General features: G+C 51.8%; 1 protein-coding gene across 2 annotated transcripts in view; it reads right to left on the bottom strand.

Annotated features, from left to right (window-relative positions):
- The window catches only part of PTPRU (protein tyrosine phosphatase receptor type U), a 79,461-nt gene that overhangs the window by 15,090 nt on the left and 39,911 nt on the right, over positions 1–24,460 (bottom strand). For both annotated transcript variants that reach the window (XM_058553473.1, XM_058553472.1), the window contains exons 13-18: positions 23,878–23,914; positions 22,934–23,072; positions 15,570–15,727; positions 6,170–6,360; positions 5,451–5,526; positions 4,848–4,924 (exon numbers count right to left, since the gene is read on the bottom strand). In XM_058553473.1, coding sequence (XP_058409456.1) covers positions 4,848–4,924; positions 5,451–5,526; positions 6,170–6,360; positions 15,570–15,727; positions 22,934–23,072; positions 23,878–23,914 — 678 coding nt within the window. The remainder of the gene's footprint in view (positions 1–4,847; positions 4,925–5,450; positions 5,527–6,169; positions 6,361–15,569; positions 15,728–22,933; positions 23,073–23,877; positions 23,915–24,460) is intronic.

Below are 24,460 nucleotides of genomic sequence, written 5' to 3'. Positions count from 1 at the left end.
CAGGTGGGGAGCAAATGTGCACAGGAGTTACTCACAGCCCCCAGATAAAATATTTTTTAAATCTTTAAAATCAATGATAATAATAAATATTTTGAGACCCTATTATAGTCATATACTGTGCTAAGCACTTTAGCTGAATTATCTCTCACAAAAGAGAGGCCCAGAGCCCTCAGGCTGAGAAGAGGAACCAGCTGGTCTCCCACTCCCGCCCTGGGGCCACAGCCAGCCATGAGTCCTGCCCACACAAGATGCCAAGTATCAAGGCGGGCAACACAGGATAGGTTAGAAGCACTGCAGGGCTGGTGCAAGAGAAAACAACCAAGCTCGGCCCTCGCCTTAAGTTCACACATGCCCTCAACACAGCTCCCACAACTCCTCTGGCCCATGGGCTTCCCAGGCCCAAGGAGCCCTCAAGTCAGACTGCCAAGGTTCAAATCCCAGCTCTACACAGCTCTCACTAGCTGTGTACCCTTAGGCAGATCCCTTCACTTCTCTATGCCTCGATTTTCACATCTATAATATGGGAATAATTATAGCATTTCCCTCCTAGGGCTGTTGTGAGGGGTAAATAAAGCAACATATGTCAAGGGTTTGGCACTGTGGCAAGCATTAAGTCAATACTTAATCAATAGTAGCTATTATTACTACTACTCTAAGCATCAAAGAGTACCCCTGAAGATCCAAACAGTGTGAATGCCAAGAATTCCTGAGGCAGACAGTGGTTTACTATCGGGTTTAAGAATCCCGGGTCACCCTCGCAGCTCTGCCAAGTAGTAGCTATGTGACTCTGGGCACTAAGAGGGGGCTTCTCAGCCTCTAATGTGTGCACGAATCTCCTGGGGATCTTGTTAAAAGGCAGATTCAGAGTCAGAGGGTCTGGGGTGGGGCCCGGGATTGTGCATTTCCAACCAGCTCCCAGGTGGCACCGATGCTGGGCCTCAAAACACACTTCGAGTAGCCAGGCTCTCAGCCTCTCTAAGCCTCCGCTCTCCTCTGCAATATGAGGATACCTACACACAATTCTCATGAAAATGACCAAAACGTGGTCAAAGTTACCAATAATGAAAAGCCTCCCAGAGTCACTCAGCCCTCACCACTGGAACTTCCCCAGGTCTAGCCTAATTCCCTCCTGCTGTCTCCCTAGCCATTGCCGCTGCTTCAAGTCCTCAGCAGAGATGCTGAGCAACGGGAGTCAGAGGGGAAGATGGAGGCGGAGGATGGGAAAGGTCCAGCAAAGGTGGTGCCAGTGGCTGCCCTCCTACCCCCAGCACCGGTCAGACTGGGAACAGGCTGCTCCACCTAAAACCAGTCTGCCTAAGAATTCCACGTGAAAGCAAAGGCCTCTTGTGATTCATCCATCTCTGTCCGTCCGTGCCCAGCACACTCAAATGCTAGTCACTAAATACAGTAAGTAGCTGAACAAGTTCTTAAATAGATAACCCTCAAAATATCTGTATATTAACTTTTCAACTGTATACGTGCATTACTGCACAATTATATTACATAGAGGACACTGAAATGGAAAGTTGAAAATGATCAGGCATTAAAGGAAGATAAGTCAATCACCTAGAGCACGCCCACTTTAGAGACGGGCATCAGAGACCACTGATCCTCACAGTCCGGGGCATCAGCATGTCCTAGGAGCCTGCTCCGGGGGCAGACACCAGGGCCCTCCCTGGAGTCTGATTCAGGAACTGGGGGATGGACCACTTACATTGCGGGCAAGACCCTCAGGGCATCCCGATGCTCCCCAAAGGGAGAGAACCACGGTCTAGTGTAAGGGTCAAGGGCTCAGGCTGGGTTTGAGGCCCAGCTCCATGCAGCCGTGAGCAAGTCACTTAACTTTTCTAAGCCTCAATTTTCTCATCTGCCAAACGCAGGTAGGTGCCTACCTTGGAGAGTGTGGTAACGACGAAATGATGCGCCTGAGGTGCCAGCACAGGGCAGGTGCTCAGCCAAGGACACCTTTATTAACTGGCATTTGAAGACATATTAAGCCAAGTCTTCTAAGGCTATTTCCTAAGAGTCTGACAACATCCAACCAAATGGGAGGGATTTAAGAGGACGTGGTTTGCTGTGTAGAAGCTGAGATGTGAAGAAGCGTAACGATTTGTACTCATCAGCTCCTGTAGGGGGCGCTAGGGCTGAGTGTATCCACTGCATTCCCCCGGCCTAATATTCCATTTAAATTTGAGAACTTTATGAACCCAACTGGTTAAGTGCACTCAGAAGGAGGGGGAAGCCTGGGAGCACATCCGGATAACTGCCCATCCCCAACAGACGTGACTGCAGGGATCTTTCATTTTATGAATTAGGCATCTCTGTGTTGTCTGAAAGTCTGATATTTTTGCAATTATAAAAAGCAAGAAATACATTTTTAAAAGAAAAAAGGAGATCAAATAGAAAAGGTACCCACAAAGCAGCAAACAAGCCCCTCAGACATCAAATACTACGAAAATAATATATAGTAAAAATCAAATCAAACGATCGCTAGACGAATTAGGGGTTGTTTAAATTCTCAAAGGCCCAAAGATGGCACAATTTTTAAAAACAGAATATCCAAACTGCTCCCCAAAAATACACCATCTAAATGGAGCGCAAAGTGGTTGGGGTGGAGTGTCAAGCACACTGATCACAAAGGGATTTGAACACCAGGGAAACTAGTTTTAAGGGGACCGACCGGGGCCATGCTTGCTTCCTTGAAGCCTCAACCCCAAGCAGCAGAGACAGGAGACCCAGGGCAGCTTCCCCTCACCCCCAGAGGGCCCCACAGAAGGTGCGGCTAGTGAGGACTCATGGGACATGGGGAGCTGGAGGACAAAGGTGACAGAGGTGGTGGCCGGTGCAGAATGGGGCCTGGGGAAGTGCCCCCAACACTGCTGCCTGTCTCAGGGCAGTGTAGGATGGGAGGGAACTGCTTACAATAGGGATGGTGTTGAATCCTCAGCCCTGGGTGGCCCCTGGCCAGGCTGCTAAAATGGACAGCTGGTGTTGGGCACACGAATGCAGGGGAAGGGGGACAGAGACAGAGAGAGAGAGATAGCTAGAGACTGTCAGAGAGTCTGAGGTACAGCCTGTCAGACAGATAGGAGGAGGAGGAGGAGACGAGGAGAGAGATACTTACTTGACGGTTTATCCGAATCTTAATGATTCCAGTGAGGGAACAGTACAAAGCAAAAGAGACAGATATTAGGCCAGAGGCAGATGGAGGTGGACGGAGCACAGCAGTGGCCAGAATGGGTGATGTGAGCAGGGGAGGCAGAGCAGAGATGGGTGGACTGGAGAGGGGGGAGTGGCACATCCCTGCTGGGGCCCAAGGAGAAGCCAACTGGGACCTTGAGGAGACCAAGAAGAGGCCCCCTGTCACCAAAGCTACCCAAGTCTGAGAGGCCAGGCCCAGCCAAGGGAGAGGATGGGAGGTGGGGAAAAAGGCCAGGAATTCTGGACAATATAGGGTAGCACATCTGGCCCCCAGGAGGAGGGGAAGAAAAGGGAGAGGAGAGAGCATCTCAAGAGTCCCTGACTACCCGCCCCCATGCACACCTTCCTCCTCCTACACACCTCGGGCCTTTCTCACGCTGCTCCCCACCTGGGATGTCCTTCCTCTTGCTCTCCAGCCACCCAAAGCCCGCTCAAGCCCTCCCGCCTCCATGCAGCCTGCCACAGCCAACCGTGGCCCTTCCACTAACTGTACTATGTGACTCGGGGAAAGTCACTCCTCTTTCTGGCCTGTGCTTTCCCACCTAATCTGAAATCAGCTAACTTGTATATACGTTCACATGTCTCCCCCACTAGAATCTACATGTTCCAGGAAAGCAGGGACGTGTCTGCCTTGTTCACTGCTGCATCCCTGGTGCCCGGCACAATGCCTGGCTCCTAGTTGGTGCTCGAAACATAGCTGATAAATGAATAAATGATTCTTTCCCAAACTTGGCTTGCTGCAGGGTATGAGAGTCTGAGCAGGGTCCCTGGGCCCTGGGCTATCTCACCCTCATCCACACTTGGGGAGCACACTCATCACCTTTCTTCACCCCCAAGCCCAGGCTCCTGGCTTCTGTCTCTGATTCCTCCCTCAGTCCCATCAGGCCCAGTTGCCGCGCGGACAGCAGGAGAGCCTCACGGTTAGCAGCAAAGGCTTTGGAGACAGACAGGCTGAGATGTGAGTCCCTTCTTGACCACTCACTAGCTGTGTGACCTAGGACAAGTAGCTTCACCTCTCTGAGTCCCAGTTTCCTCACCCATAAAGTGATGTCATGATGCTAAGTATCTCATAGGGTGGCTGTAGGGATTATATAAAATTAAATATTTGGTATAAAGTGCTTAGCACAGCGCTTGGCACATAGTTCATGCTCAATAAACATGAGTTCTTATTCTTAAAGTACCACTCTGATAACAGTCATATCACTTTTAGAGACTCCCTGGTGCCCCCAGGAAAAAGCCCCAACTCTTTAGCCTGCCATTCGAGGCCTCACAATCCAGCCCCTGCCTACCCTCAGCCTCACTGTGTATCATGGAGTCCCACCTCCAAGTCTCTTGGCCCTGACCCAGGGGATCCTTCCTCACCTCTAGGCCTAGCTGTCTGCCCTCTTCCCTTCATTCTGCTTCAGTGAAGCACCCCCGTCTCTCAGGCCAACTCCAGAAGTCTGCAGGAAGCCTTCCTGATGGCTGCCGCCCACTCTGTGCTCCCCGCCTCTGAGCTCCCTGGCACTGACTGTAGGAGGTGGGGATGCCCAGAGCCCAGCCATCTGAACCCCCATTTATTCCCTGACAGGTTTCTGCCCTGCCTGGACAGTAAGCCTGGAGCGGGCGGGCCAGGTCAGCAGAGATGGCAGGGGCGAGGCACTCACGTCTATGTAGTTGGCGTTAATGTAGTCCGCATCGGGGTCGCCCAGCATTGGGTGGAGTTTCACTCGGTGCCGATCATCTGGAAACACAGAGCAGGTGGCCATGGGGTGGGCAGGGGCTGAACTGAGAAGCCCAGAGCTGGGGCAATCAGGGAAGCCTACCTGGAGGCCTGAGGTGGGGCACGGGCAGGGCAGCCAGGGAACCTAGAGGCTCAGGGCCAACCAGCTGGCTCTGGGCACCAGGGGAAGCAGGACAGGCCAGGGGTTAGAGACCAGACTGCAGTATCAAGGAGGCCGGAGGTCATGTGCCGCTCAGGCAAGTATTAGCTGTGTGACTTTGGGCGAGGAGCTTAACCTCCCAAGCCTCAGTCTCCTTATCTGTAAAGTGGGGATTGTAAAACGTCCCACTTCACAGGATTATTGAGAGGAATACATGAGGCAATGGGTGTAATGCTCAGTGCACAGCTTGGCATTGGTAGGCCCTCAATATACGGCAGCCGATACCACTATAATCTCTGAGGCTGCCCCAGGACCACTCTGGCTGTGCTCCCCGCCCTGTTCCCTCCCACCCGCTGCCCCAGACCCCAAGCCCTTCCCAGGACTCACAGGCAGGCGCATGCTCCTGCCGGCCGCCCTTGAGCTTGTCTTTCTTCTTTGTGGCATCCCAGCCTTCAAAGAAGCTCTGCCAGGTGCGAAAGTGGTAGTCAGTGAGGGAGGGAAACCCCTCCACTCGTAAGGTCCCTTCCTGTCAACAGGGATGATGTGGGCAGGAGGGGGTAGGACCACAATAAGGGCCAGGTTCAGGGCTACACTTAGGGCTGGAGAGACATTTTAGAACGAGGGTCGGGTTTAGAGTAAATCCAGTTTGAGTTGGGAAGAAGGTAAAGGTGAGGGTCAAATTAAGATTAGGGTGAGGGTGGTGTCAGAGTCCAGATGGAGGCAGGATGGGATTCAAGCCAGTGCAAATGGAGTTTAGGAGGAGAGTCCGGGTCAAAGTCAGACTGGGGTGAGGTCAGAGGTCAGGGTCAGTGTTGGTGGTCAGGTTCAGATTAGGGATGGATAAGGATTATGACCAGGTCCAGATGGAGACTGAGTTAAGAGTCAAGGTCAGATCTCAAATCAAGGTTAGGATGAGAGTGAGAAACCAGGTCAGTGTGAGATTAGAATGAAGGTCAAGGTCAAGGTCAATAAGGGTTAGGTTGAATTGGAGATTGTGGAGCAGGCGTCCATCTGGGGCTAGGCAGAGGGTTGCCAGGGTCAGGGGGCACAGAGAAGAGAGACCAGTGAGGCCCGGGGAGGGGTCCCGGCTGGACTGGGCCCTGCACCTCGTACTCCTGCTTGAAGCCGTAGCCCTCGGCCGTCTTCATCTGGTTGATGTGCTGCAGGAGGTCAGCCACACGCACCGCAGGATGCAGCTGCGCCGTGTGGTATGGGGAGCCCTTCCGGCCACACGGACGCCGTGGAGAGCCCCCCAGGAGGCTGCTGGCCTCAGAGACCCCACCGCTGCGCTGGTCCCCTGCAGTCAGAGAAAGGGGAAAGGGCTGCTGACACACACAGGCCCAGCCTGGGGAACCCCGGAGGGACTTGGGGGGCTGAGGGAGGGAGCACGGCCAGCACGGAAGACGGCTGGCTTATTCCCTGGAGCCAAGCAGCCTCCCTGGGCCCACCCTGTGTGACCCTGGGCAAGTCCCTTCCCTTCTGCATCTGGGTTTCCCATCTGTCAAAGGAGCGGGTGGGATCACGTGACCTCCGAGGGCCCTTCTGACCACGCCCTGTCTGCCACGACCCTGTGATCCCCTAGTTCCACCCTGCTGCTCCCCAGCAGGGCCCACCCCTCTGTGACTTCATCGTGCTGCCTGCAGGGGGCAGCGCTCAGCAGAGCCCAGGGCCGCCCCTCCTCCCTCCCCCTCTTCCAGGGAACAATCTGGAACATTAGCAACTCCCAGCAATTACCCCCATTCAAAGACAAGCAAATCCTGAAATTAGCTGCTGTCGTCACCCGCTCTGCAGATTAACGCGAGGCACCTGAATAGAGGGTTTCTCCTGCGCAAGCATTTCCATTGTCAGCCCGTGCAGGGCCTCAGCCAACCGGGGAGCAGGTCGGGAGGTTCACAGTGCCCCCCACACCCACCCAGAGAAACTATCCCCTATCCCCCAGACCCACCCACTCCCCGGCTCTTCTCGTCAGCACCCCCAAGGACATCCCACGCTGGTCCCGAGATCAGGTCCTGGGACTGAGGGAACAGCCCACTCAATCACACCCTCCCCACACACTTAATTAACACTCATTTCCCTCCCCTGTCCTAGGTGAGGTGCAGGGGCCTCTTCAAGGCCAGCCCTCCACACTTCTCACAGCTGCTCTCTGCCCACGTCTGAGGGGACAGGGGCAGGTGGGGAACTCCCTACGGGGCCTATATGCTGGCCCCCTCCCTTCCCTGTGCCTTCACACATGCTGTTCCTCTGCCTCAAACACCCTTCCCCTCCTCTTTTGGCCTGGTGAACTCATTCTCACCCTTCAGGTCTCAGCTGAAATGACCCTCCTTGGGGAGCCTTCTCAGTGCCTGGCCTCTAATTCCTACGCGTGTCTAACTGACAGAATGAATGCATGAGCACCGGGCAGACCCCCGCATGCAGCTCCTCCCCCCACACTCCAGTCCCTGTCTCTTCAAATCAGGAAGACCACTAGGGGCTGCTTGGGCTCCCCCTTTCTGGGCCACGATGTGAAAACTGCCTCCAGGTAGAGAGGCAAGGGAAGGCAGGACCCACCTCATTTGTCTCTCTTCTCTCAGGACTCACAGTCCTGAGCTGCCCGTCACCCAATGTCTGAAAACAATTGTTTCGCATATTTGATCCCCATTTCTAGTTGCTCACAGCTGGAGGGCAGGCCATGCGCCAGTTACACCATCACGGTCAGGTGCCCCAAACCCTTCATTTAAAGATGGGGAAACAGGTCCAAAGACGAGAGACTTGCCCAATGTAGTGGCTGCCAAAGTGTTTTCCAGAAAATACTAGTCACACCAGATGACTAAGAGGTATTGCATGAAAAAGAAGAAGAGAAGGAGGACGAGGAAGGGTTCTATGTTTCAAAGGAATCTGTGAAATTCTGGCTTAAACAAAAATAAGTAGGTTTTTTCCCTGTAAGAGATCTCGGGGCTTCCTGCACCAAAGTGTGCATTTTAAATCTCCAGGAGACGGGTGGAGATAGCAATGGTTCACCACCGTCTTTCTCCATGGAGGGCTTTTTTGTTTGTTTGTTTCATGAACCATCCTCAGGGGAACACAGTGTAACGTGGAGATTAAGAGACAGCTCTGGAGTCAGACAGGCCTCAGATCAAATCCCAGCTCTGCATGTGACCTTGGAGATGTTACTCTCTCTAAACTTCCGTTTTTACCTGTCAAATGAAGATAAAAACTGTTACTCTCCAATACGATGATGTAGATGTTAAATGAGGTCATGCGTACAAAGCACCGAGCCCAGCTCCTGGCACACAGTGAGCACCTGCAGATGGTGGCTGTTGACATGATTAGTAGATTCCAGAAAAGGGAGGAACCCCTTGAGTCTCAGAAAGCCAGGGCAGTTGGCTGTCCAGAGGGGGCCTTTCTGTCTTGGTCCTTCTCCACTGTAGGATCTTGGTCCAGGACCTGACAATTCTAAAGAGCATCTACAACAGACATACAAGACAAGTGCAAAGATTTCAAGGAAAAGGATTTCAGCTGACTCAAAGAACTCAGAGACAGAGAGGTCCTAGTGCTCTTTGTGAAACCATGCCGACAGCTCCATAGAGAACTCTCCAGGTGGAGAAGGAAGCAAACGAGGATGGTGGAGAATCCAACACCTCATCCCCGAGACCCTGAAGGGCTGGCGGCTATGACGCAGCCTCAAAGGAGGCATGGAATCATCCTGCAATGGCTGAAGACAAGCAAAAAACGCCCCCTGGCTGGGATCCTGATGGGAAGCCAGAGCCAAATCTGGGTGGCTTCCAGAAGAGCCTGAGGGCGACACAAGATGTTCTACAAGTAAGACCACCAGAAGACAACAGGATGATGTTGCCAAGAGGGCCCTACATTTCCTGGGCCCAGAGAAGACAGGTCCCTATCTCCTTGCCCACGAATTCCCATGGGATTTGAGACACACAGACACACACACACTCTCACCCCACTACCCCTCAAGGACCAGCTTGCCCACAGTTGGCAGCCCCTGAAAGGGAGCAAGAGAGGAAAGAAAGTGAAAGCCAGACCTCAGCTTCAAGGTCGCCTGGGGTTCTCCCAGGCTCTCCCCAGCTCCACCATGATTGTGGCACATCTTTTGGGAGCAACCACTGGACAGCTGATGTTCTCAGGGGAGGGCTGAGGCCCAGAGAAAAGCACACTGGGTCTGGAGTCAGAGAGAGCCTGAGTTCAAATTCTGACTCAAGTCACTTGACCTCTCTGGGCCTCAGTTTCCTCACCTGAAAATGCGAATCCTCAGATCTTCCTGAAAGATGAGCTCTTTCCCCAATTCCCATCCACCCTCAGATGAAGACAGGCCTCAGTTCTACAACCCAGGAGCACTCTATACTTTTCCTTCACTGTTTGCAATTGGCAAATACTTTAAAGAAAACACAGCCTGTAAGAATAGCTAACAATAACTAACATCCTGAGTGCTTTCATATGCCTGGCACGATTCTTAAGTCATTGAATCCTTAGACCATCCCAGTGATGTAGGCACTATTGTTACCCCCCTATCCAAATGCGGAAACTGAGTCCAGAAGGGGCAAGTTACTTGTTCATTAAGTGGCAGCAACAGGATTCAAACCCAGGCCCATCTGACTCTGGGTCCTGTTATCCACCTGCCTTCTCTGTTTCCCTCTTCCTGATACAGGAGCATTTGTGGTGATAAAAGAACCTGGCACTTAGGTGACAAACCACTTGGCTGGAACCCACTGGCACCCACAGAGGTCAAGAGCTCTGGATGGATGGGGCCCAGGAGGGTTTGAGGGTTTTCACAGGCAGGATTTCAGAGACAATGGGGGCACATTCCAACATCCTGGGAACATTCCAGCTGGCTTCTCACGGCCAGCCTGCCACCATTTACTCAGCATGGTAGGTCCCTATTTTAAAATTTGCATGTAGAGGATGTATCAAAATCAACATGGCTTTCTGTTCTAAACCCCAAAAATCTGGCCTCCACTGTTTGGGAAAGAATAGAAGGAAGTGGAGGCGAGACCAGCGTGGGGCGTGGAGAAAGAGAGAGAAGGTGCAGAGACTCAGCTCCAGTCTCCCGAGCACGTCTCAAGTTTCCCAGCCATCACACCCTCCCCCATGGCCTGCATCCTGCCTGCAGGGCCCATTCCCTCCTCACCAGCAGTCAAGTCTTATCCATCTCAGCCGAAACTCTGGCCACCCCGGCTCAAAGCTGTATCTTCTCAAAAGTCCAGCAGCGCTAACTGTCCCCACCATCCACATGGCAAGTAGCCTGGTGCTGACTTCCTGGGTCAGTCTCATCTCCCCAACTAGTCAGTGAGTTCCTTGGGAGCAGAGTCCGTGTTTCCTGCCTCTCTGTATCTCTGAACAGCAGCACGGCCTGCACCCACACGACCCTCACCTCCCACTCTCCCCAACACCCACTTGAGTTTTCAGCCCAGTCAGACCTCTCCATGTTTTCCTCAACATTTGCCCATGCTATTCTTCACCCATGCATGCCCTTTCTTTCCCATCTCTGCCTGTCCAAATCCCACCCACGCCTCAAGGCCTAGCATGGTACAGTAGAAGCAGCAATTTGCAACTCAGAAAGACCTGCATTTAAATCCAGGCTCTGCCACTTTCTGGCTGTTTGACCCAGACAAGTGACTTTCCCTCTCTGAGCCTCTGTTTCACCATTTGTAAGATGAAAGGTTGATAAGAGCTACCACTATAGCAGGCTGTGGCGAAAATTTAATGAGAGAGATCACAAAAAGAACACGATAAATAAGGGCATGTCAATGAATTTGAAAATGTAAATGAAATGGACAAATTCCTAGACATATAATTTACTAAAAGTAGCTTGAAAAAAATAGAAAGCTTGAATAGTCTTTTACTCCTTTAAATAAACTGATTTAAAATTTTAACATTTTTCCGCATAGAAAAACAAAAAAAAAAGATTGTTCTACAGGTGAATTCTACCAAACTTTCAAGGTGTCAATTATTCCAATTTTCCATAATGTGGAAAAAAGAGAAGAACCTTCAAAGCATTTTATAAGACTAATACAATCTTGATATCAGAAATCAGACAAGGAGAGTAAAAAAAAGAAAAATTACAAGCCAATCCCATTTGGGAATACAGCTTTAAAATCTTGAACAATATTATAATTACACTGAATCCAAAAATACACTAAAAATAAAATGCATTGTGACCCGGTTGAATTTATCCCAGGAACTGAAGGTTATTTTAACATTCGAAAATCTAAAAATGTCATTCACCTCATTAACAAACTAAAGAAAAAAAAATAGGACATTACAATACATGTGGAAAAAAAATCACTCGGTAAATTTAATGCCTATTTAAAATAAAATCTCTTAGCAAACTAAAAACTGAACGGAACTTGGTTAATCTGATAAAACATTTCTACCAAAAATTTATGGCAAACTTCATTCCGAGTATTTTAATGTTACCAGCATTCCTTTTAAACTCAGGAAAACAAGACAAGGATTCCTGCTATAACCACTCCCCTTCAACAGAGGTTCCAGCCAGTGCCATGCAGAAAGACAAGGAAAAAAGGGATAAGAAATGAGAAAGAAGAAACAACTGTCAGTATTCACAGATCCCTTGATTGTACTTAGAAAATCTGAAAGATTCTACAGACAAATTAGAATTAATAAGAAAGTTTATCAAGGAGTATGGATATCAGATCAATATATATATACACAAAAATCAACTGTATTTCTTCACATGAGCAACAATTAGAAACCTACTATTTTAAAAGTATACCATTTGTGCTGGAGAAACTGGATATCCACATGCAAAAGAATGAAGTTGGGGACCCTTAGCTAACACTATACACAAAAATTAACTCAAAATGGATCAAAGACCTAAATGTAAGACCTAAAACTATAAAATTCTTAGAAGAAAATGTAGGACAAAAGCTTTACGACATTCATCATAGCAATGATTTCTTGGCTCTGACACCAAAGGCACAGGCAACAAAAGAAAACATAGACAAATTGGACTTCATGAAAATTTAAACATTTTGGGCATCAAAAGACACTATCCACAGAGTAAAAAGGCAACCCACAGAATGAGAGAAAAATATTCACAAATCATATATCTGATAAGGCATTAATATCCAGAATATATATAGAATTCCTACGACTCAACAATAAAAAAACAAACAACCCAATTCAAACATTTCCCAAAGAAGATACACAAATGGGCAATAAGCACATAAAAAGATGCTCAACATCACATCACGCATCACCAGGTAAATGCAAATCAAAACTGCAAGATGTCACCTCACACCCATTAGGATGACTGCTATCAAAAACAAAACAGAAAATAACAAGTATCAGTGAGGATGTAGGGAAATTGGAACTCATACACTGTTGGTGGGAATGTAAAATGGCTCAGCTGCTATGGAAAACAGTATGGCAGCTCTTCAAAAAATTAAAAACAGAACTACTATAAGATCCAGCAATTCCACTTTTGGGTATATACTCGAACCAAAAGCGGGGTCTCAAAGAGACACTCACACACCCATGTTCATAGCAGCATTATTCACAACAGCTAAAACATGAAAGCACCCAAGTGTCCATCAACAGATACATGAATAAGAAAAGTGTGATATATACATACAATGGAATATTATTCAGCCTTGAAAAGGAACAAAATTCTAAAAGATGCTACAACATGGATAAACCTTGAGGACAGTAAGTCAAATAAGCCAGTCACAAAAGACAAATACTGTATGATTCCACTTATATGAAATACTTATAGTGGCCAAAATCATAGAGACGGAAAGTAGAATGGTGGTTGCCAGGAGCTAGGAAGAGGGGGGAATGGAGTGTTATTGTTTAACGAGTGTAGAGTTTCAGATTTACATCCCATTACACCGGGATGGACGGTGGTGACAGCTACACAACATGATGAACGTATTTAATACCATTGAACAGTACACTTAAAAACGGTCAAGAGGGGTCGGTCCAGTGGCATAGTGGTTAAGCTCACGCGCTCCGCTTTGGTGGCCCGGGGTTCGCAGGTTCGGATCCCAGGCATGGTCCTACACACCGCTCATCAAGCCATGCTGTGGTGGCCTCCCATATACAAAATAGAGAAAGATTAGCAGAGATGTTAGCTCAGGGACAATCTTCCTCACAAAAAAAAAAAATGGTTAAGAAGGTAAATTTTATGTTATGTGTATTTTACCACAATTTGCAATGGAAATCAAAACTACAAGGGACCTGGGGGTACATCAAACAAAAGATGTACAAGATTTATGGAGAAAATTATTGAAAGACACTCAATAAATGGGGTGATATATATCATATTCACAGATAGAAAGACAATTTCATAAGATGTCAGTTTTCCCCAAACTGATCTATAGGTTCACTACTAATCCACCCAACGAAGTTTTCCAAGGAACTTGAAAAGAGGATTCTGAAATTTATAAGAAAGAGAGTGAGGACAAATATAGCCAAGACATCCTTGACGGAGAACAAAGTTCGGAAGGCTTGATGTTTCAGATATCAACACTTAGATAACCACAGTAATTAGGCTAGGGAGTATTGGCATAGGAATCACCAAACTGGCCAATGAAAGAGAATAGGGAGCCAAAACACAATCCACATATATATGGAAACGTGATCTATGATAAGGTGCCACTGCAAATCAGCAGTGAAAGTACGACCGTAGCAACTGATGCTGGCATAGTTGCTTTTCCCTATCAAAAAATCAAATAAAATCCTTAATCCATATCACATACAAAAATCAATCACTGATGGATATTTACTATTTTGCAATGTGAAATGCAAAATATTAAAAAGTTTAGAAAAAAGTAAAAAAGATTTTATGACCTTGCATAGGGAAGAATTCTCTAAGAAAACATAAAAAGTAGAAATCAAAAAGGAAAAGACTGACGAACGTGACTAAATTGAAATAAAAACCTGTTCGTCCAAAGACACTATAAATAACCTACAAAGATGAGCCACAAACTGGGAGAAGACATTTGCAATTCATAAGTGACAAATGTTTATCATCCTAAATATATAAAGAACTCCTAAAACCACTAAGAAAGCAACAGAAAAACCAATAGAAAATTAGGTAAAAGACACGAACAGGCATTTCATGGAAGAAGAAACCTGAATGGCCAATAATGATTTGAAAATATGTTCCACCTCATTAGTAATCAGAGGAATGCAAATTAAGACTATAGAGAATTACCATTTTATACAAACTAGTTTGGCAAAAGTAAAGAAGCCTGGCAAATTTTGAGCTTGATGTAGAGCCACAGAAACTCTTATACACTGCTGCTAAGAGCGAACCCAAGCACAGCCACTGTGGAAAACAATTTGGCACTGTCTTATAAAGTGGAACAAGTACACACTCTATAATCCAGCAGTTCTACTTCTAGAATCTCCTGTGCAGGTACACCTGAAGATTCATTTAAGAAGGTTCACAGCAGCCTCATTTGTAATAACAAGAAAACTAGAAGCAAATCAAATGTCCACAGACGGCAGAATGGAGAAATAAACTGCCATATATTCACGCAATGGAAAACTATACATCAGAGAAAATAAATGAACTACAGCGAAACACCCACCTGGGCAAATGTTAGAAACATGATGTTGAGTTGAAAAATAGACAGTGATTTCATTTTTATAAAACTCAAAAGCAAGCAAAATTATACAATGCGTTGTTTGGGGATACATGCAGACGTGGTAAAACTATCCCAGAAAAGGCAAGTAAATGATAAACGCAAATTTCAGGGGAATATTTACATCTAAGAGGGAGGTAGGGGATATAGTTAGGGAGGAGCATTCAGATGATGCTCTAATTCACCAGTGGGGCTCACTGGGGACTGTTGTATTATTACGACTTTATGGCTTTCATAAACATTACATATTTTCCTTTGTAAAAATTAGCACTAAATAGAATTAAAAGATGTGCAATAAAGTGATTTATGACAAGCCCCTAGCACATACAGCTGAATCACTATACTCTTCCTACATGTCAGGCACAGCATTAAATGGGTGTATACACAATATCTCATTTAGTCTTCCAGAAGCCCTACAAGCAGAGATGATTTTTATCCCCATTTTATACATGAGGAAGCAGACATCCAGAGAGGTTAAGCGACTTGCCCCAGGTCACACAGCTAAGGGGATCTGAGATGCAAACCCAGGTCTGTCTGACTCCAGCCACCCTTAGCCACTAGTCCCCTGCCTCTCACACAGCAGGCGCTCAATAAGCCAGGAGACAGCTCTGATCCCTCTGACACAGCATCACTCCCTCCTCTGAGTCCCCGGAGCACTTCCCACAACTGACACGTGACCTTGCATTCCTCTTATTTGAGTCTGTGTCTAAGTCCTCAATTTTCCTAAAGCTCCTCCAGCACAAAGGTAATACCTGTGCCTTCTGTGTATTCCCAGTGCCAGTGCTGGTACCCAGCAAGAGCACAACAGATGCTTCGATTTTGGATCAGGCTATTACAGAACTTATCTGATATGGAGGGCCCCAGAGCCATGAGGAAGGAGCCCCAGGGCCCAAGCACTCACCCCGGGGGCTGTAGCCGTGGGCGTCCATGAAGGAGAGGCCCAGCCGCTCATCCTCCTGCAGGGTGCTCTGGTCTGTGAAGCTCCGGTCCACGGCACTCATCATGTGGGTCTTCTCCTGGCGGTAGTTGACGGTGGCCTTGGTCATGTTCACCGGCTTCCTGCAGAGGGGAGTTCACGAGAGACACAGGCCTGAGCTGGGCAGGACAGAGCCCAGAGGTGGATGCGGAGGCCAAGCGATCAGGGGGCTTTGAAGCCAGGAGCCATTCTAGAAGCATCCCTGGATGCTGAGGGGGCTCTGCCTCCATCCTTCACTCACCAGAACCAGAGAGCTGCCGCTTCCCGCAAAAGAGGCTGCAGGGTCCCTGCCCTGCAGACCTTTGCTGAGAGTAATGGATGGAGTAGCAGTGGCCTTGGGCTGGGACCTAGCTCCTAACTCGCACTGGCCCCGAGGGCTTAGGAAACGGGAAGGAAAGTCATTCTGGACGTATTTTGGTGTCACAGCAGACAGTCACCACACCCCGAACTGGGAAGATGGCTGCCCCAACTCTATCCTCCTTTCCCCTTGTCCTCACCAGAGACCTGCCCTGGGAACTTCTTTTTCTCCTGCAGTGGGGGAGGACTACACTTCTCTTTCATGGCAGAGTCTGGCTAGTGCTCAGCCAGTGCTCAGGAGTCCTCCCCTGGGCACAGAATGAACTCCAAGTGTGGCTTCTTCTTACCCCCAGAAGCCCAGGATGGTCCCACTACAGGCCACACTAGACTTGTAAAGGGGTCTGCACAGGGTGCAAATTCCCACCACTGCCCACCATCCAACCTGCCGCTGGAAGCAGCAGAGGGAGAGGATAAGAGGCCCCGGTCCCTCCCAAGAGGGCAGAGCTTCTGGAGAGGCCCCTGGACAAGGGCCCTGCACAGCCCAGGCCTCTAGCCCAGCCTTATAGAAGAGGATGGCAGTTTGTGACTCCGGGGGAACTCGAGGAAAGTGGGAGGGAGAACAGGGGATAGGGGACAGGCAGAGCAGCTCCAGGAACGAGGGGCCCAGCACAGGCAAAGGGGAAGTGACTTGGGACTCTGGTGAGATAGGAGAAGAGCCAGGGGCCCAATCACAGGAAGGCTGGAGACAGAGAGCCATTGCCCTGCTTGGCCCTACAGTGTGCAGGATATGGGGTAGACCCAAGAAAGGACTTCTGGGTTATGAAGGCTCAGGAACACTGATCATCCAAGGAGATGAAGAGGCCAATGAAGGATCTTCCCAGACAGGCAAACACCAATCAGCCTGCCCTGGCTCAAAAGCTGCCCGAGGCAGGGGAAGGACAGGATGACCTCTGGATGCACCTTCTGCAGGACCACAATGTCCTTCCTGCGCTGAGAAGATGGCTCTGTCTTCCACCCTGGGGACCAATGCTGCTGCTGAGATGGGCACTGCCTTCGCAGTCTGGACGAGAGACGGCTCAGCAGGCCCAGGCCTCCCACTCCCAGCCCCACCTGCAGGCTCTGGGTGTCGCCCTCACTGTGGCCAGGGCAGAGCCAAAGAGCCCTTTGGGGGCAGGTGAAAAGAAGCCTCTGTGGCTGTGACCTTGACCATCAACATGAGAGAGCAGGTGGAGGTGGAGGAGAGTAAAGAGACAGTGAAAGGAGAGAGAGGGATGAGGAAAGGACAGAGAGAGGGAGGGACAGGCCAGACACCAGCAAACCACAGGGAAGACAGACAGAGGGCCGTGGACAGAGGACAGCTGGTCCTCTGGCTGAACAACGGTGTCCAAGGAGGACTCATCACGAGTGGACACTGGCCGAGAGGGCAGTCTCCAGTGGTGTGCCTCAGGGCTCTGTTCTCGCCCAGGCCTTGTGGCCTACTAGGAAGAACTACAAGCACCAACCAACCAGATCCACAGAAGACAGAACCTGGAGGGAAACAGACACGGCCGGCCTCCAGCTGATCCCAGGGTGAGATTAAGCAGGCGGAATATGGATGCTCTGAAAAGTTCTGCATTTAGGCTCAAAAGTTAACTGCACCAGTGGAGAGGGAGGGAGAACTGCCCTGTCAGCAATTCCTGTGAAAGCCGAGCTGGAGGCGCCACATGAGTTCATGAGGGCATCGTTGCTAGAAAAGCTAATGTGACGTTGGGTGACATCAATGCAAGTAGAAGGTCCAGGGAGTAGGAGGTAAGAGACCACCATCCTCTGGGCTGGCCTGGGGCCATCTGAGCCTGCTCTGCAGGGAGGGAGAACAAACACAGGTGCGGGGGAATGTTCTGGAAGGCTTGCAGAGTCAGAGAAGACAGAGTAGCACCAGGAGGCTGGAAAGTCAGATGGGGCCTGGGTGGTAACCCCAGTTCTACACTTCCTGTGACCTCTGACAGGTCCCTAACCCCTCTGAGCCTCAGTTTCCCCATCAGGAAAATGGGAGTGATCATAGTCCCTGCTTCTCAGGGTTGCCGTGAGGACTCTGTGTAAAGAACGGAGCCCAGAGGAAGCACCCAGGAAACGTGGGTCTGAGGAGCCTGGGACCACCCGGCTGGAAAACGGACTCGTGGTGCCCTGAGCGCCGCCCACTGTGGGGAGAGCTGCCCGTGTGGGGAGAGGTCTGCCCCCACAAGCACACGCACCCACAAGGGCTGCGGACCCCAGAGCGGGACCTGTGTGAGGACCTTCCCGCACGTGGACTGTGGTCTGGCGGCAGGAGGTCCTGACCAGCAGGAATGGCTCGAGAACACAAGGGGCTGCCTCTGGGGACGAGAGGACACGAGGCTCAGGGAGGTCAAGTGACTTGTGTGGGGTGACTCAGCAGAGCCAGGTCTGAACCCAGGACTCTGACGACAAGCCAGCGCTCGTGACCCCCACGCGAGGAGGACGACACGGAAAGGAGAGACAGCAGAGGAGGGAAGCTGAGACACAGGTGGCCGTGGAGGAGGGGCTGACACCAGGCCAGGCAGGGTGTGGGGTCCACGCCCAGAGGGGTGGGGATGGCGGCTTCCCCACGAGGGGCCTGGACTCCAGGGCAGGTGGGGCTACTTACGGGTAGTAGGAGTAGGCATAGCGGTCTCTCCTGGCAGCGTGCAGAGAGAATAGCACAGTCGGGACCACGGTCCTTCCACAGGCGGGCGAGGGCAGTGCCCAGCCAGCGGGGAGGGGCCTGGAGCTTTCCGTGCTGGGGAGGGGGCTGGCTGGGGACCGGACAGGTCAGAAGGGCCTTCCTTGTCCCAAGGGCTGGCATGGCTCAGCCGTTGATGACCAGGACCCAAGGCCCCTTCCAGAACCTTCCCCAAGCCTGCCGCTGGAGTGAGGAGGAAGTGGGGAAAGGGCCTGGGGGAAGCAGAGCTTTCACACACAGTCACAGACACATGCATTCACAGAGAGAAATACACAACCTTGTACATTCACACATAAACAGACACACCCATATGGATACACATTCACATACACTCACACACATAGAAACACACACTGACACACTCATGCACTTACAAACACAGACACACATATTCCAATACTTACACACTGACACACAGATACATACACAGACACATATTCACAAACACACACAGGCACGCACACTCACACACATGGACACCCCCCCACTCACACACTCAAGGCACCCACCCTCCCCCAGGGCTGCACGCACCCTGCAGACAGCCCCTCACCCTCAGTCCCAATGCCGCTCACACCTGCAGGCCCCTCTGCCCAAGGGGACAGCCCTTCGCATACACCTGTGCCTGAGAGGGACCCAGAGGCGAGGCGGGGCGGGGGCAGGGAGGAGAGGACTCCAGGTGGACTCCAGGGCAAGCCTGGGGCCCCCTCAGCATCCAGACTGCCCCTGGGAGTGGGGTCCAGCAGAGGAGGCAGGTCGCCCCTCATGGGCACCCAAAGCACCGCGTGGGTCAGGGGCCCTGACATGACCGCAAAGCACCCACAGAGAGGAGGCAGAGCAGGGCTGACCCCACCGCACAGACGGGGAAGCCGAGTCCTGGGGAGTCGTGGTGGGCCGGGGCTCTCTGGGGGTCAGTGGGGGGGCCCAAGCAGGCCCAGGACCCTGACCCCAGAGCCAGCTCCCTCCTGAGGCCCCATCCAGGCACATGCAGGGGTCCTCCATCCACCACCCCTCATCACCCCACAACACCCCAACACTGATGTTGCAGACTGAGGGAAGGGAAGGAGAGAGAAGAGTGGAAGACCGAGGCCCAGCCAGGGCAGCAGACTGGCTGGAGGTCACACAGCACATCTCATCCCCCCCAGGGAGAGCGGGGAGGCTCCAGGGCCCTGCGGCTGGTCACAGAGGCCTCAAAGGGGCAAGGGATGGCTGAACGAACGGCATTCTGCTGGTCTCAGCCAAAATGTCATGACTTCAGAAGGGCCTTCCCTGACCCCTCCCCCGAATCACCACTCTCTCTGCCCCCACTCTGGCACCCTGTTCTTTTCATAATTTGTTTTAACCATTTGTGCTTTTTCTAGTTTAATCCCAGGCTCCCCACTAGCTACAAAGCACTAGAAGGCAGCACCCTAGACTTTTTTGCCCACTGTTGGATCCCTGGGGCCCAGGACAGTGCCCAGCACATTATGATCCCCGATAAATATTTCATTGAATTGAGTAATCAATAAATAAAGGAAAATAAATAAAAGAACTCCACCTCTAGGAGCCTCCACTTCCTCCTCTAAACAAGTGAGGTTAATAAAAAGCCACCTCCGCGGGGGCTGCTGGGAGTCTGAAGCAACAGGAAGCACATGCTCAGGTCTTCCCTGCCTCCCTCTGCCTGCTGAGATGGGCATGGGGAGCTCAGGAGGACCCAAGTGCCCTGGGCCAGACCCTGGGGATACACAGCCAACAAGACAGAAATTTCTCTGCCCTCATAGAGCTCCCAATCCAGCAGGGAAGATAAACATGGAGTAAAGCCCTACAAGTAAGTAAAGGAAAAAGAGCAGGAAGAAGAAGGTGCTGCCAGGGAGACCGGCAGACTCTGGAGGCAGAACTAGGGTATCCAACCCAGCCCGGAGTGCGCCAGGCCTCCCCTTCCACGCCCTGGAGTTCCCAGGGGCAGGTGCATCCAGTCTCATTGTCCACACGGCAGGGCAGGATGGAGAATCGGACATCTCCTCCCAGCTGGCCCCCCAGGGCCGCCTCCTTCCTCCAATAAGCATGCACAGGGGGATAACTGGGTAACTGCCCTCCCTCAGCAACCTCCTAATCTGTCCACTACATTCGCACCCCAAGTTGATCTGAACACCCACGTCCCTGACAGAGCTGCTCTGTCCCAGGACACCCCGCAGTGCAGACTGGGGGAGCCCTACGGGGCACAGTAGACCCTGAAAGCCAGGTAGGATTTGGGGCATGCAGTGAGGTGCTATAGAATGGGGCTGAATGGCTTTTAGAGGAAATAAGGAGGTGTGGGGGGATCCTAGAGCTTCTGGAGTCACCTGGAAGGGTTTATGGGGTAGCAGCTGCAAAGTGGAGGGTTTCCTAGTGAGGCCCTGGCAGCTCCGACCCATCCCCTCCTGGACAGAAAGTTCTCTGCAGGGTTGAGTGACATCCCGCACTCTGCTAATCCTGTCTCCTGGAGGGTAGATTTCAAGGCCTCAAATACCACCTGCAACTCCCCAAAATCTCACCCCTCCCTTACAGCCCTCTCCATCTGCCCCATTCCCCAGTCCCCCAGAGCCAACTCCCAGAAGACAGGGACTTGCCACTTCCGGGCACCTACTGTGCGCCAGCCATGGTGAGGCCCTTCACATCCCCGGCTGTGAGGAGCACTGGCTTTGCAGTTGGGCCTGGGTTTAAACAGGCCCTGCCACTTATCAGCCCAGTAACGTGGGCAAGTCACTTAATTAGCTTCCTCATCCGTGAAAAGGGAGTCAGACCTGCTTCGTGGGTCAGGATCCAAGAAGGAAATGTCCTCTGATGTAGCCCGAGCGCCTGGCACACAGTAGGTGCTCAATAACTAATGTCCTAATGGACGATGTGTGTAAAGCTCCCGGCACATTGTAATACTCGTTAAATGATGGTTTAAAATATTTTGTCTCATGAAGCTGCGCAGGGACTAGGAAAGGGAAAAAGTCAGAGCCTAACGCCCTGGACAGGCCACCCCCCAATGCCACCCCACATCACTGGCACGCCCCACCTCCAGACTCTCTGGAAGAGTCTCTCTCTTGCAACGGGATCCCTAGCCAGTTCTTCACCTCCCTGGATCCTCCTTATCTGCTCCTGGCAGCCCAGAGACCCAGCGCCAACTCACCCACATGTGCCCAGCCTGGCAGCAGCAGGGGCTATAGAAGTCAGAGCCCAGGAGGGGAGAGAACAGAGCAGGCTCTGCCTCTGGTTCCCTGGGTGACCCTGGGCAGGTCCATGCCCCCCCTGGCCCTCAGCATCTCCATCTCTCAATTAAGGAGCTTGGATCACAGTGTCCTGGGGCTGCCTGATGAGGAATGAGGTGGGGCACTGGGGGGCAAGCAGAGAGGTCTTAGAAAGCTCCACTCGGCTCCAACCAGAGGGTCAGCCTTCATCTGCTCCATGTACTGGGCTCCCAGGGGAGGTTTATTTGTTGTTTTGAAGACAGGTTCTGTTGCTTTAAAAAGATTTGAAACCCACCAGACTAGATATCCTTGAACTGCTGGGCAGCCTTCACTTTTCGGGCTCTGCGCCTCTACAATTCTAAATTCTGAGACTCTTAGAATCCCAAATCCTGGATTTCTGAAACTCCAAAATTCTAAGTTCTGGATTCTAAGATATACTGGGTTTCACAGTGCCCACTGCAAAATGCACTAGGAAAACGCATCCTTCACAAACACGAGTCGGTACCTTTGAAGCCTGGGGGATGGTAGGGACAGAGGGGAGGTCTTCTCTGAGTCATGGGCCCAGGAGGACTCCTCAGGGGATCAACAGTAACAGGGTCCAGGGCAAGCTGAGCCCAAGAGAGGGTGGGTCCCAGGAAGAGCCAAGGCTCAGGGTCCTTGGTTTGAAGGGGAGTGAGCACCACCCCCACTGCTCAGGGTCAACACCACAGGGTAGGGCAGACAAGTTGGCAGAAGGTCTGCAGGGGGCTGGAGATTCCAAGTCAGGCCACCTCCACAGCCTCCCCGTTGGAACAGTCCAGCAGGCACAGGAGGGCGGTGCCCACTTCCAACACAGCTCTTGGCAGCAGGCACTGAGCACCCTTCCCTGGAGAGTGGCACCTGGCACCAACCAAACCTCGGCTCCAGCCAAGCCGCTCTGGGGCAGCTCCATTTGCCGAGTCTCTGGTTTCCCACCACCCGGCTTGGGTCCATCCACAGGCCTGATGTCCAGGCTGGCAGCCCTCCACACACTCGTGCTCCTCTCTGCCCACCAGGCCTCTGAGGGGCAGGAGCCATGGGTCGACCAGGGCACCCGCCTCACTCACCCCTTGCGGATGATGATAATGATGGCCCCCAACAGGAGGATGAGGACAGCAAGTCCCCCCGCACAGATGCCCAGGATGAGCCCCATCTCTTCTGATCTCTGGGACACCTCCAGGGGCCGCTTGCTTTCCTTGCAGGCAGCTGGAGAGAACAAAGCAGGACAAAGGATCAGAGGGGGAGATAGGGACCACCTACCCCCTGCCTGCTGGGGTCTGAGCCCCAAGGAACAAATGAGGCTGCATAAACGCACATGCAGACAACTGCCCCTGGTCCTCAACAACGGCCTTTCAATCAGATCCATCTCCTCATCATCCCTCACGCCTTCTGCATTCCTGTGTCAGATCCTTTACTTGCACTGTTGCCCGTCAGGAATGGCTCCCCTCTCCTCTCTACTATCTCAAATCCTCCCCATCCTTCAGTGGATGGAGGATGGAGGATGCTTTCAGACTCACCCCCTTGCCCTCCTGAGAGGTGACGGGGGAAGAGACTTACGTGCCTAGGGTGTAGTTAGGGCATCTCAGCACGGCAAACCAATCCTGTCTGGGAGCAGGGACAATCTCTACACCGCAGGGTCCACGCCGTACCCACCTCTTCCCACCACAGGAAAGGGGGCAGATACAGAACCCAGAACCAGCACCCAGTACCCATCACCCCCATGACCCAACCATAATGGCTCCCTCTCCACAGGCCTGTCCCGGCCCCGTGAAGGCCCATTCTGTGACCATGGCGGGTGGGGAGTTAGCGGGGTGTAGCCCTGCTGCCCAGTCTGGGAGAAGGACCCCTTGAGGTGGGGCACATGAGGGCCAAGAAGGGAAACTCCTCCTGACCCCAGGCCTGCTGGACCACCATCCTCTGCTCCCACAGCCATGGGTCCTCAGGGTCCACCTCCTCAGAGCCCAGCAGGTGAGAACCCCACTGCCAAAGGCCTGAACCCTGTGGGACTTACCTTTCCTGGCGATGCGGATGCAATTCAGCCGGGTCTCCTGGAAGCACAGATGGGGGTCTCAGCACCAGACCTGACCCTCCCCGGAGCGGGGGGAACCTTGGGCCGCGTGTCTTGGGCCTGGGCAGGGCTTGTCTGGTGCAGACTGTAACTAAAGACACCCCACCGACAGGAGGGCCTGGGGGGACCCAGAGAAGGGCGGGCCGAGAGGGGAGGGGCTTGCAAGCGGGGCAGTGCCTTAGGAAAGGGGAATGAGATCCACGGGAAAGGGAACGGGGCGGGGACTCAGAAATGAGGGTAACGGTCTGGTTAGGATGGTTAGGAGCGGGAAGCCTGGGAAGGAGAGATCCGAGGAGGAAAGAGGTTGGAGAAGGGCGGGGCTTCAGGGAGAAGGCGGGTCCTAGGCTTCAAGGTCTGGTGAAAGCAGGAACCTGAGACGGACCCCCCTGGGGCGAGAAGAGCCTGAGATAGAAGACCGGAGTCTCAGGGAGGAGGCAGGGACTAGACTGGGGGCCTGGATAGAAAGGAGTCTGGGAAAAAAGGCTCAGGAAGGGGCTAGTGCTGGAGGGAAGGAGCCTGGGGTCAG

The sequence above is a fragment of the Diceros bicornis genome, chromosome 13 (genome assembly GCF_020826845.1).
Source record: "Diceros bicornis minor isolate mBicDic1 chromosome 13, mDicBic1.mat.cur, whole genome shotgun sequence".
NCBI classification, from domain to species: Eukaryota; Metazoa; Chordata; class Mammalia; order Perissodactyla; family Rhinocerotidae; genus Diceros; species Diceros bicornis.
The sequence above is the reverse complement of the archived record's forward strand: the minus strand, read 5'-3'. Positions and strand labels throughout refer to the sequence as shown.